Raw genomic sequence first — 13,327 nt, 5'->3', positions numbered from 1 at the left:
ACATGCTAAGCAGTCTACAAACTCTGTATGACCACCACTAATGCCCCCCTCAAGACAGCATTTTTCCTCTAAAGCCAACTCTACCATTAAGGCTGTGAAAATATCAGTATCTGATGCAGTCTCACAACTGTGCTACTAAGAAAAAAAAAAAAACCCAAAAAACAAGACCTTCATAAACTATACCTCAAGATCCTTACCTCTATCTGTAGACGCAGAACTCTCAGGCAGCCTTTTGTGGGCTGCTGCCTTTACAGAACTGTCCATTCGTAGTTAGAATTTTTTCCTCAGTATTTCTTTCTCTTCAAAATCCAAAAGAGCAGGTAAAAAGCCCAGAAGCTACAGCAAACATCCTACTATGCCCGTTACCAAAAAGAAAAATACATAAATAATAGAGAATGTATATTTAACCTTGGATCCAAGAGTAAAGCAACTCCTCCAAGTCAGGAGAGGAAACGAAGCAGTCACTTCACCTGTGTACGTGCACGTGCGTGAGGTCTTATGACTTTTGACTCACTTGACAGCTTTGCCTGACAGTCAGGTCCTCTCTGTGCCCAAGGCCAGAATTTCCAAGCAAAAACCCATTTGGTAATTAAATACATTTCCTGTTCCAGCACATTTTTTCCCCAATGTAATGACGCTTTCATTACTCTCAGACCTGCACTTTTTTTTTTTCCTTCTCTCTCTCTCACAGAGAAGAAATTTATACCTTGCAGAAATATAGAGGTACACAAGGATAACCAAGATTGATTTTATTCACCAATGAAGAGTCATCAAGAGTACAGAACACAGCTATCATTTATGAACATTCAACACCATACTATAATTTAATAAATAAAAATTGACTTCAAACAGTTGGATTAAAACACATGAGAAATTTCACTAGTGTTAAACTAAAGAAGGAACAGTCACAACCATTTTAAGTTAGCTCTAGACAAGCATTAAATGTGCACTTCCCCATGTAGTGTAGGTATTACATATACTTTGTTGTATACAAAGTATACAACACACTTATACATTGTGTCACATCCTTCTCCAAAGGCTATTAACCTGTGATGATGGTTTCAAAGCTGCTAAAAAACATCATCCTGTTACTTTTGTAACTCTATTCTCCTTGAGTCAATATCAAAGAAACGTCTCAGCCTCATCTACTGCCAGCACTTTGCCTTTTATAAAACAAAACTTTGTCTCTTGTTAGCTCTAACAGCACCTAAATGGAGGACACCTCATCATACTTCAGCCGTGAAATTAAAAGCAATGTTAAATACACCAACATCATCTCTGATGTAAACGGCGAGCTCATCATTATCGATTAAACAGCTCAACTACTGTTCTTCAAATGAAGGATCTTTTTCCCTCATATTTCCTAAAGTTTTGACAATCGCATTTCAGAAATGCTTAGCTAGAGGCCTTCTACCACTTGCACAGCTGGTTTACTACAAGGAACTGTTTGAACAGCTTTAAAGTGAAAGTTGGTAGGTTTAGATAAGATATAAGGAAGAAGGTTTTTTTACTATGAGGGCGCTGAGGTACTGGCACAGGTTGCCCAGAGAAGCTGTGGCTGCCCCATCCCTGGCAGTGTTCACAGCCAGGTTAGACAGAGCTTGGAGCAACCTGGTCCATGGAAGGTGCCTCTGTCCATAGCAGGGGGGTTGGAACTAGATAAGCTTTAAGGTCCCATCCAAAACAAACCATTCTGTGATTCTATGATTGTATGATTACCTGAAATTCAGAATCTCTCCTCCTCCCATGACTTTGTTTTAACCCCTCCACTTGAGGTTCAGCATTATGTCAACTCCCATTCTATTCCTACTAACATGGCTAAAAGTTCCACGTATAACAAGACACAATATTCATACCTTTGTAAAACATACAGAAAAAAGCCTTATCTGCAGTAAAACATACCATTCCAGTATTCCCATCAGGAAAAAAAAAAAAAAAAACCTCCAAACAAACTAAATAGAATACCAAAAACATGAGTCAATTCAGTCCTTCAGAATACCATGTAAAGGACTAGGTTGGTAGGAAAAATGAAAATGAAATAAACAAATGGCTTTCAAGTATATGTAAATACAGTCAACAATAGGTTTATAAACCTGACAGGGTGACAGTCCTTCAACTGCTTCCCTTTATGCAGTGAAGGAGACACAGAAGTGACTTCACAATAATGTCTTTCATATTTTTTAAAGAAACATATGTTTGCCTACATGCGTGTCTACAGACCAGATGACACATGTAGTCTCTCCCAACTTGGGTTCCCCAACATCAAAACACTATCCACCCCTTTTTTAGCAAACACTTTGTCTTTGTAACACATGTGCCCCCCCAAACTGAGTGCAGCACCACACAGCTACATGCAGCAATGCGGCACAAGAACTGGGATTAGCAGCATAGAGATGAGGATTACATTTCCGGCAGCATCACCACAACACTGTAGAAATTCTTTAGCTAACATATACTCAGTGGCTGCTTCTATAAAAAGGAGATGACTCACCCTCTCTTGTGAAGTGTTTTGAGATCATTCAATGAAATGTAAGCATTGCTAATTACCCCAGATGCACACAATGAGAACAATCAGCCACTGGAATAGTCTCCTCAAGGAAGTAGTGGACTCCACAGCATTGGACACTGTTAAGATTAGGCTGGACAGGGTGCTGGGACATCTAGCCTAGGTCATGCTTTGCCTAGAAAGGTTGAGGTCCCTTCCAACCTGGGATTCTAGGAATCTGTGATTCTCCCCCTCTTTTATAACTAAGGACCTGAGACACCGTTTCACCAGGTTTCTAACTCTACATTTCTCCAAATGATGCTACAAGACACACAGTACTCAGGGATGACCCTCCAAGAGGTGCAGCAGGCAAAGACACACAGTATCTCTCCTATGGCACACAGAGGAACTCAGCTCCCCTCATTTGCAAAGATCAACAGATCCCCACTAAAGACCAGCTCTAGTCTGAGGGGCTTCTCCACATCAACATGTTTCCATCTTTCTGTGGAAAAGCCATTTTGATCCCACCCCACTTCTGACACAAAGCAACTTCACAGACCATCCACCACTTCCAAACACATTTAAGGACAGGACTGCCTCAGTTCCCATCCTTTAACCCACATCAGCTTTTCACAGCATCCAGGTTAAACTTCATCAACCTTCTTTTTAATTTCAACCCTGTCTCAACCTCTCCAACCCAAAATACAGACGTATCTACACATTCCAAATCTCACTGCCCTACCCCACTTCTGCACCCCTTCTCTCACTCCCTTCTTCTTCCCTAATGCCAACCCCAAGATTCACTATTTCCTTACCCCAAGATAGAACTCCCCCCTTCCTGAAAAAATTTCCATCCCTTTCTCTTCCTTTTTCCCAAGTACAAAGATAGCCTTCCTCCTCCTCACCCCAAACACAACCAGATCTTTCCCCAGTCCCTGTCCTTTTCCTAATATCAGAAGAGACACCACTCTTTCCCTAGTCCTCCTAGCAAAAACCGTAGGTCAGACACCCAAAATCCTCTTCTCTCCTTCACTGCTAGGCCAGGCTCAACTGCAATCCTCACCTCCACCACAGGTCTAAGACAACCCCACACACCTCCTCAAGGCCAGACCCACTTCCCCCCTTGTTATCTATCCTTCCCCTACCTGTCAGCCAGCTACCCAAACCTCCGTTCCCACAACACGCCCTCCGCTCTCAGCCAGACCCCCAAACCCTTCTCCTAGGCCAACCCCCGACCTCTCCATCTTCACCCTCCTCTCAGGCTTAGACCAAACCGCTCTTCCTACACCCTTACTCAGACACGACCAGCCTCCCCCTTTCCTCCGACCCCCCATCAGGGCCCCCGGCGCCGGGCCGGCCGCGCACCTACCTCCCTCAGAGCGGCGCAGCCAGCCGGCGACCCCCGCATCGACACTCTGCGCCTGCGCCCACCGCCAGCTACTATTGGCTGAGCCGCGCGCCGGTGCTCTCCCCTTCTCACCCCCCCCCGGGCCCCGCCCGCCGAGCGCCGAGGTTCCGTGAGCGCCCGCGGGAGCCTGTCCCCTCCGCTGCTCGCCCCGGGGTGCTGTCCCGCGGGGGCTGGGGGTGAGTATCCGTCCCCCGGTGTCCTCTCAGCTTCTGCAGGACGCGGGCTACGCGGGCGGACCGGGAGCCCAACGCGGGGATGGCGTGTGCGACGCTCTGTGGGGTCCGGGTCCCCTTCCTGGAGCTCCGTGAGGAGGAACCGCCTCATGGCGGCCCCATTTCACCCCCCTGGCCACGCGGGTCTCCTCTTCCCCTTCACCCTCGGTGTCACCCCGCTCCTGAAGCTTATCCCTGCAGGTTATATGGCATTATTTGCCCTTAGGCCTCCTCCCTTCCGCTCTGTGCTCCGTTTCCCCCTGCCTTCCTGGACACCTCCCTATTATTCGCTATTATTTACCTTTTTTGTTGTTGTTTTTTAAATCTATAATTCCTGCCTGGACCATAGAGAAAAGTCTCGGGAGGGTGGGGCGTGCCAGAGCTTACACCTTCTGACAAAAGGGTGAGCCTCAGTAGTGTCACTGGGCTGCAGTGGTTTCCCAGTGCCCCAGGTGTTTAAGGTGTTTCCTTCCCTCCACTCCCTCCCGTGCATAAATGCAGTTAATTCATTTAGCAGGGATGTCCCGCTGAAAGTAATGTTTCTGTTGTTACAGGAAGGAACCGGCCTTTTCTGGGTATCCCCAGAAAGCGTGGTCACCCTGGCAAGAAGGTGATGAGGGAAAAGCGACATCTTCACCATCCATAGGGTGACTTTCTTGTTGAATATCCCACCGGCATTAAAACTTTATAAACTATGAAAGATCCTAATTAGCCAAACATGCTGGGATGGTCCTGCATGACTTCTCGTTTTACCTCTGGCCGTTTATATTTTGCTGTGAGTTTTCATGGATTTAAAGACTCAAGCCACGTTTTAAAGGAGGATTTTTGCTGTAGCGTAACAGGATAGCATCTGTTCAAAGCTGTCTTGGCTAAGCCAGGAGGGATATCCAGCCTGCATGGACAGGGCAACATTTGCCTGTTCCACTGCCTTTTTTCGTGACTACAGTAGTTCATCTCAGGGTGCATTCTGCCTCCCCGGAGGACACATTGACTTTATTGAAAAAGTAGAATCATTCACTTACTCAGACTTTTTCCGGGATTATTTGATTCCCAACCATCCCTGTATTTTCTCAGCTAAATTCACTGAAGACTGGGGCAGCAGGAGAAGCTGGGTGACTTGGGATGGAAAGCCTAACTTTGATTATCTGCTGCAGAAGTTTGGTAAGTCAGGGTATTTTTAATACCTAATAAAATCATGCTAAATGACACAGCTTATTTTTAATTTTAGGAATAGAACAGCTAGACAAAACCTAGAAATTCTTCAAACTTTTTTCTAAGTTAATACATTCATTTTCTATACTTAATCATACTTTATGTTTTGCAGATTTCAATCTCAAATTTATTCGCACAATGAAATAAAGTGTTGTATAATTTAAACATATCAATTTATACACCTGCTTAACATTAACCAGAGGAGCTTTCCTCAGAAAGGGGAAAATATTCTGCAGTTACAGTGAAATATCTCTTCAGACAGTAAAATATTAGTATATTTAATAGGAATAAATACCCCAATCCTAATGTAGTTTAAGAGGAAAATTCAGGTCACATTAAATAACTAACTTCTGGTATGAATCATGTTTGTCTAGAATGATGGTGTTGGGAGTGAGAGCTAGGCTTTATGTATTTGTACTGTACTTAGCATTGCGTTACAGGGCCCAGAAATTTGAGGCCTCTGCAGTTGATAAGGTTAAGCAAGCTCAGTTTTAGCATCATAGAAACTGTCCCCACCTGGGCTGAAGTAGTTTATATTTCAGGAGAGGCTGTAGTACCTGTTGCCAACTGTGATGTCAAGGAGTACAATTCTAACCCGAAGGAGCAGCTCCCCTTCAAGGAGTATATCAAGTACTGGAAAGAGTACATTAAAAATGACTACTGTTCATCCCGAGGGTGTCTTTATCTAAAGGACTGGCACCTGAGCAGGTAAGAGAGTGCTGTGGAAAACCCTGCATGCCACACACAGCAAAGAGCTGCCACAGAGCCTTAGTGCTCATCTTCCTGTGCCTGAGCATTTAAATGCCACCAGTGCTGTTTGTTAGAGCCTGCCCACCAAAATATCTGCCTTATGCTGCACTGTTCTTGGGGATTTCACGTGACAAGGTCCTTAAACAGGTCATTGTTTCCGGAAGAGGCTGACATTCTTGAGCACTTTGCTTTTCATCTACATTTTAAATGACTATGTTATCCCTGTGGAAACCATGCGGTTGGAGCATTTGGCTTTTGTTTGACTACAGTGCAAACCTTACTTCTTAAAAGAAGTGGGACATTTCTAACTGTGTTAGAAAAAAAGTTTCAGTGAGCATGTGTGAGTTATAGTCCTTTATTATTCATTTTCTTTTCTGCTCACTTTCCCAATCATTAAAAGTTCTCTTCCCACTGTTCTGCTTTACTTTGTCTCCAGCCTGCTGCTGTGGGATGGATGCATTGTCTGTTTCTCATGTCTGTGTAGGACTTTTATGTCTTTTCACTCAACTTTTTTCTTCTTTAAATATATCCTGCTCTTAATCCAACATTCTTGTGATGAGCTCTTGTTTTAATTTTTGAGTGTGACAGGACTTAAAATAGAGGAAGTCTGTCAGTCTCCGCCTCCCTGTTCATCTGCTTTCCCAGACACCGGTTTCATGGCTTGCTACAGAAAACCTGGACATGCAGCCTAGGGTTGGAAAGGGGCAGCATATTCTGTGTGAGAAGGCTGCGCACTTGTCAAAAATGCCACAGCCTGGCTTCCCTCCTAACCTTCACACCTCCACCCTGTCAACCAGTTGGACAACCAGTCTTGCAGGCATCTCATCTACAAATAGTGTGTTTATTAGAAACTGTCTTTTCTATAACTAGGAGTCTCCCAAATAGAAGTTAAACTTCACAGCTTTCCCGAGAGACAGAAAAGCACCTTTGCATGAATTTTACACACAACTCAGGAGTTGTGATAGAATCATAGAATGGTTTGGGTTGGAAGACACCTTAAAGCTCATCTAGTTCCAACCCCCTGCCATGGGCAGGGACACCTTCCACTAGACCAGGTTGCTCCAAGCCCCGTCCAACCTGGCCTTGAACACTGCCAGGGATGGGGCAGCCACAGCTTCTCTGGGCAACTTGTGCCAGGGCTTCACCACCCTCACAGGGAAGAACTTCTGCCTCAGATCTCATCTAAATCTCCCCTCTGTCAGTTTAAAGCCATTCCCCCTTGTCCTGTCACTACCTGCCCTTGCCAAAAGCCCTTCTCCCGCTTTCTTGTGGGCCCCTTTATGCACTGGAAGCTGCTCTAAGGTCTCCCAGGAGCTTTCTCTTCAGGCTGATCAAGCCTACCTCTCTGAGCCTGTCTCCGTAGCGTAGCTCCAGCCCTTGGAGCATCTTTGTGGCCTCCTCTGGACTCACTACAATGAATAACGTAAAGGAGATAGCAGCTAAGTATTAATGGCATGGTAGAGACCTGTTTGGTCTTTGCATCTGTGTTTTGAAAACTGAGGTAAAAAGAGCAGTGTTGCATTTTTCTGAGACCCATTTCCAACACATTCTCTTTTTAAGAGCTTTCCCTGAACAAGATGTTTATACAACCCCTGTATATTTCTCATCCGACTGGCTGAATGAATACTGGGATGCTATAGCTGTGGATGATTACCGGTTTGTCTACATGGGACCTAAAGGTTCATGGTAAGGCAGCGTGGTTTCTGTCATTCTTACATCCTCTTTTTTTAAGATTAATGTTACCGAGGGTTTTCACATTGTCCTTCAGGGTAGCATCATGCTGCAGAGGAAGTGTGGCCTTACTGTATAGTGCTGTACCTGAACTCAGCCAGTCTTGTTTCTCAAGCAGCTCCTATGGTTCTGGGTGAGAGCTGTCCTTATGCAGCCAGCTAAAGTTCTTTTGTGCTTCAAAAAGCCCTGAATCATACCCACAAGATCAGCTAGCTTATATAAAGTTTCAGAGCAGAATCTCCCTGGAGATCATCAGGCACTTGTGATTTGCAAAGTCAGAAGCAGCCTTGAACAGCGCTGATGAGTTGGTCAAATATTTTTCAGGTGAAAATTTAAGTCTGGTGTTGGTGATAAAGTTGTCTTTAGAGTATTCTCATCAGTTCACATCACAGAATCTCTTGCCATTGAGGTATTTGTGGGACAGGTTCAAAACCAACTGATAGAGAAACATGGGATGTAAAAGGCTGCAATACTATGTAGATATAGTGGCCTTTTAATATATAAAACAATCAAAATTAAATTAAGAGGATGACAGTTTTGGATCAGGTTTGCATAGTAAAGGTTGATTTCTGTGTGTTTGGTTCTCAGAGATTTTAATTCATCTTACAGCTTGTAAGTGTTGTCTTCACTTAAACCTCTGATTTGCCCCACAGGACTCCATTCCATGCTGATGTCTTCCGTTCCTATAGCTGGTCAGCCAATATATGTGGGAGAAAGAAATGGCTGTTGTACCCTGCAGGACAGGAGGAGTATCTGAAAGACCGCTACGGCAACTTGCCCTTTGATGTGACTGCCCCTGGCCTTCAGGACAGGAGTGTTTATCCTCACTACAACCAAAGTCAACCCCCTGTTGAGATTGTGCAGGAAGCAGGGGAGATAGTCTTCATCCCCAGCGGGTGGCATCATCAAGTTTACAATCTGGTAAGGTAACTGATACCATCCTTTTCATCACACAGAGAGATCATCAGCCAGCAGGCTTGAATCAGTTCAAACCTTTGTTGCCACAGTATGCTGTGGATGCCAAAAGTTTAACTGGGCTGCAAAAAATTTAGAGAGATTCACAGAGGAAAGGTCTATTGGTGGTCACGCAAGATGATGGCTAAAAGCAAGGCTGAACTCCTAAGCTCCTTGGGTCATTGAAGAATCTGTCTGCACCCTCCTTTACACTTTTTATCATTAGATGCTACTAGTCACTGAGAAACGGGATGCTAGATGAGATGGACCTGTGGTAAGGCGGTTAATCTTGGTTTCTAACTGTAAATTGTAATTTAATAATGAAAACGCTAACAAATTGGTCTTCGTGATTACAAACCAAAATTAAGAACCATGTTCCTTTCTCCCCACTGTCTTCTCCCACATTTGTGCTCTCGAAAGGTATGCTCAGACAGAGGAACTAGAGATGTTTGCCACTTTACAGAGTGAAACAAGATTTGGTTGATCAGAGGCATTAGAAAGAGACAGCCTTTCAGCACAATGGTGCCAAAGAAGCATTTCCCTTACTGAGGAATATGATTTTACATTTTGCAGCATCAGTGATGATATAGCTGTTTTCTCTCATTTTCCTTCCTGGAGCCTAATAACCATTTAAATTATTCCTTCAGGAGGATACCATTTCCATTAACCACAACTGGGTGAATGGCTGCAATGTGGCTATAATGTGGTGCTTCCTACAGGATGAATTAGCAGCTGTCCAGCGGGAAATTAATGAATGGAAAGACCCTATGGATGATTGGCACCTACAGTGCCAGGTATAACAATGTGATGCTGGCTGCCTGACTATGTTAGGGAATCATATATTTCAGAGGTGCTTTGCACTGCCTTATTAGAGCTCTAAGATGTAGAAGTCCTTAACCTCATACCTGGAATTAGTACATGTTTCATCAAGAAGTAGGAACTGGTGACAACTTCATTTTGCAGGACAATACAGAACCCTAGAATGGTTTGGGTTGGACCTTAAAGCTCATTTAGTTCCAATCTCCCTGCCGCAGGCAAGGACACCTTCCACTAGACCAGGTTGCTCCAAGCCCCATCCACCCTGGTCTTGAACACTGCCAGGGATGGGGCAGCCACAGCTTCTCTGGGCAACCTGTTCCAGGGCCTCACCACCCTCACAGGGAAGAACTTCTTCCTCATATCTCATCTAAATTTCCCCTCTGTCAGTTTAAAGCCATTCCCCCTTGTCCTATATCATCACATGCCCTTGTAGAAAGTCCCTCTGTAGATTTCTTGTCAGCCGCTTTAGGCGATGGAAGCTGCTCTAAGGTCTCCCAGGAGCCTTCTTTTCTCCAGGCTGAACAAGCCCAGCTCAGCCTGTCTCCATAGCAGAGGTGCTCCAGCTCTTGGAGCATCTTTGTGGCCTCCTCTGGACTTACTCCAGTTGCTCCACATCCTTCTTATGTTGGGGGCCGCAGAGCTGCACACAGGACTGCAGGGGGAGGTCTCACCAGGGTGGAGTAGAGGGGAATAATCTCCTCCCTTGATCTGCTGGTCACGCTGCTGGTCATCTAGCTCAAGACACCGTTGGTTTCTGGGCTGCAAGCACACACTGCCGGGTCATGTTGAGCTTCTTGTCAGGCAACACCCCAAAGTCCTTCACTTCAGGGCTGCTCTCTGTCCAGTTTCTGCCCAGCCTATGTTTGTGCTTGGGATTGCCCTGACCCAGGTGCAGGACCTTGCACTTGATCTTGTTGAACTTCATGTGGTTTATATGAGCCCACGTCTCAAGCCTGTCCAGGTACCTCTGGGTGGCAGGAATCAAATATTAGTTTAGTAAGATAGGGAAATGCTTGTGCCAGTGCCTGTTTGCTGTGTCGGGGAGGTTAGGATGTTGTCTGGAAAACTAATGCTTCAACTGCTCTTCTTCAACTATCAAGCTTAGTATTAGCATGGAGATCTATCCTTTTCATAGTATTTATGTTCCCCTTTATAAAATATAAGGGCTTTTCACATAAACAGAAGAACTGACAATACAGACCCCACGCAGAATAACTGGTTTGAAGACCATTCATGGTGAAACAGTGAATCTGAAACAAGCAAAATTAAAGTGAAGGTGGCAACAGGTTTCTACATCTGCGGAGTGATGCTTTCAGGATATCTAACTATACTAAGCAGAGTTGTATACTTCCAAAACCTTAAGCATGAAATGTAAAGCTTATTTCTTGAGGCTGTTTCTGCTGGTAGGTTGAGATCCTTCAAGAAGGAGTTTCAAATAACACAGCCAGTTAGAAAGAAGAGAGTGTTGCTTTTGAGGCTAGTGGCATTTCAAGTAAGGTAAAGAATTCTAGTGCCACTGGGGAATTACAAAAAATATGATTAAACAGTTACTTATGATTCCAGATCATTACTAGCTTGATAAAATGTTTTTTTATTCTTACTGCAAAGAACAGAGTTGTTTCCATTTCAGTGCTGGTTTGTTGTTTTGGTTTTTTTTTCTTTCCTAGCTGATCATGAAGTCTTGCACAGGTATAGACTACAAGGAGTTCTATAACTTCCTCAAAGTTATTGCAGAGAACAGGATTTCTGTCCTGGAAAATGGCCTCGATGACGAAGCTTCAGCAAAAAACACTCCAAAAGCTGCCATTTCCACCTTGGGCATGCTCCATGCAGTGTTTGATTTAAAGAGGACTGTGAAGGTGTTAACATCATTAAGTGCTAATGAAGATTTCAAGAAACTAGACCTGACGTCACTTTCTCCACCTCCGGAGGCATTGCTCCACCACTTGAAAGCAGCAATAGATACAGCACTACTCTAACTTCCTATTTATTCCATTCTTTGTAAAACGAACCTTTTGCAAAATGTTGTAGAAGACTAACTTCTCCCTGTTTAATAGCTCTTGCAGTTGAAGTACAGAGAGCCTTCATATAGAGTGGGGAGAGAGTACATTCATAAGACAACTGAATGCTTTTTAAGTTGACACCATTTGCATATCTAGAGTAATTGGGCAGGAAAAAACCGAAAAATCCTCAGATAAAGGACAAATCTAAATCATGTTAATAATGTATTTTGAACCTTGCTGGTGAATATGCCTGCAGGGAAGAGGGAACAGAAATTCTCTGTGGATCAAGCTTAGGTCTGTCAGGACTAAACACCGATGTTGCAGTGGTCTTACGCTGGGTGAGGTTGCAGTGGTCCACCATACTCCCACTCCTGAGAGTACTGCATACAGATGGCAAACCTGCACTGCAGACTCCAGCAGTTAAGCTCTGCTTTGTCTGGTCACAGCTAAATTACTGTAAGACTTGTCCTGCTTCCTGGTACAGCTTAGCTTTTCTTTTTTATGGGTTTGGTTTTGATTTTTTTTTTTTTTTTAGGAGACCCTAGTTAGTTAGATTCCATTGAAGCCTGAACTGGCTCAACAGCTGTACCTTGGATGTGGAAGAGCTGACTGCAACAGTGTCCTGTAAAGTGGTATCTTTCTAAAGCTGAAAGTCTTGGGCAGGGTCAGCCTTCATACTGCTCCAAGGGCCTGCAGGATTAAATTTAACATAATAATCAGGAAGCTCAAGTCCTGATTGCAAATCAGTGCAGACAGCAAACCTGCCACTAATAATTTAAGCATGTGTTCTGCCCAAGCTCAAAAGAAGGAACTTGAATGTACTCTCACATTTCTACATGCTATTTCAAGACACAGTATTTTATCAAGCAGAGATTTAATTAATCAGGGAAGCAAGTAAGTAGCCTCGTATTATCCTAAAAAAGCCATGCTGTTACCACACCAAATAACACTACTGCATGGTTACTTAGCACAATTTGCAACCTGAATGCTACCCGTGGGCTCAAAGAGTATTTCTAGTGAAGTATCCCTCTTGCTTTTAACTGGCTGGTGAGAAAGCCTAGAAGCACAAATGGCTGCACACTGTTACCTTAGTTGCCCCTTCAGGGCTCACTTGAATTACTGCTCAAGAACTTCCTCAATTTTCAACCAGATGACTAGTAAGAGCAACTAATTATATGTTTAGAAAGTGCAATAGTAAAAATCTTCAGTAGGTTGAAAAATCACAGTTTTCTAGATAATGCTGTAGTTTGTATGCGCATGCATTTCGCATGTCCTATTTTCTAGTAGAAGTTTTGCATTTTGAGTAGGAAGTGGTACGTGAAATTAAAATCAATACCCAGAGCATGGATAAATGCGGTATGGAGAAAACAAACTTACTTTTTTTTTTTTTTTTTTTTTTAAACAGCTGGGACTACATCTCAGTGATTCAACCTTCTGGCAGGGGGTTTCTTTAGATGGGAAAACTGCCAGTTTTAAGCAGCTCTGAAATTAAAAGTTCACAGCTGTTACTTAATGTCTGTTTACATTCTCAAGGACAGGCAGCTGGAGCTTGCTTACTTATATGAATAAGGTGAAATTTCGTAGAAGTGAGGAACAATGGTTTAAAGCTGATAATTAGTGTAATGGTTGGAAAGCATGGTTTTGGTCTTGTATCCCCCGTCTCACTGCATGCTGTGCAAGTGGTATTGGCACCAACCCCTTTAAACACTGCAATTTTATCAAGGGTTTGCTTAGATCAACAGTACTTTTCATT

At 43.8% G+C, this 13,327-nt stretch overlaps 2 protein-coding genes across 8 annotated transcripts in view; one reads left to right on the top strand and one right to left on the bottom strand.

Annotated features, from left to right (window-relative positions):
- SNAP47 (synaptosome associated protein 47) overlaps positions 1–3,936 on the bottom strand; it is a 30,109-nt gene extending 26,173 nt beyond the window's left edge. The window contains exon 1 of one of the 4 annotated variants that reach the window (XM_030478748.1): positions 3,855–3,936. Coding sequence is in view for 3 of the 4 variants with exons in the window: in XM_030478721.1 (XP_030334581.1) it covers positions 515–644 (130 nt within the window). In the remaining variant the exon portion in view is untranslated. Of the gene's footprint in view, positions 1–197; positions 478–514; positions 947–2,491; positions 3,221–3,854 lie in introns of those variants that run through there. The other 3 variants (XM_030478738.1, XM_030478721.1, XM_030478731.1) reach the window with 3 other exon arrangements.
- Positions 3,937–3,985: 49 nt separating this feature from the next.
- JMJD4 (jumonji domain containing 4) lies at positions 3,986–13,132 on the top strand. Of its 4 annotated transcripts, XM_030478774.1 has the most exons (8): positions 3,986–4,069; positions 4,660–4,880; positions 5,180–5,266; positions 5,860–6,025; positions 7,628–7,753; positions 8,452–8,719; positions 9,400–9,546; positions 11,239–12,705. In XM_030478774.1, exons 2-8 carry the CDS (start codon positions 4,832–4,834, stop codon positions 11,548–11,550), a joined length of 1,155 nt encoding a protein of 384 aa, XP_030334634.1. In that variant the 5' UTR covers positions 3,986–4,069; positions 4,660–4,831; the 3' UTR covers positions 11,551–12,705. The 4 variants fall into 4 exon arrangements, with proteins under 4 accessions (XP_030334634.1, XP_030334617.1, XP_030334644.1 ...); XM_030478757.1 differs by having other exon boundaries at positions 4,660–5,266; XM_030478765.1 differs by lacking the exon at positions 3,986–4,069 and adding an exon at positions 4,198–4,306 and having other exon boundaries at positions 4,660–5,266.
- Positions 13,133–13,327: the final 195 nt, after the last annotated feature.

This window comes from Strigops habroptila, chromosome 1 (assembly GCF_004027225.2).
Source record: "Strigops habroptila isolate Jane chromosome 1, bStrHab1.2.pri, whole genome shotgun sequence".
In the NCBI taxonomy this organism is placed as follows: Eukaryota; Metazoa; Chordata; class Aves; order Psittaciformes; family Psittacidae; genus Strigops; species Strigops habroptila.
The sequence above is the reverse complement of the archived record's forward strand: the minus strand, read 5'-3'. Positions and strand labels throughout refer to the sequence as shown.

Excerpts from the sequence above, each read along its gene's own strand:
- JMJD4 (XM_030478757.1), top strand. The coding sequence starts at position 5,002 with ATGGACAGGGCAACATTTGCCTGTTCCACTGCCTTTTTTCGTGACTAC. Across the intron at positions 5,267-5,859 it reads TTATCTGCTGCAGAAGTTTG|GAGAGGCTGTAGTACCTGTT; the intron begins GTAAGTCAGGGT and ends TTTATATTTCAG. Across the intron at positions 9,547-11,238 it reads ATTGGCACCTACAGTGCCAG|CTGATCATGAAGTCTTGCAC; the intron begins GTATAACAATGT and ends TTTCTTTCCTAG.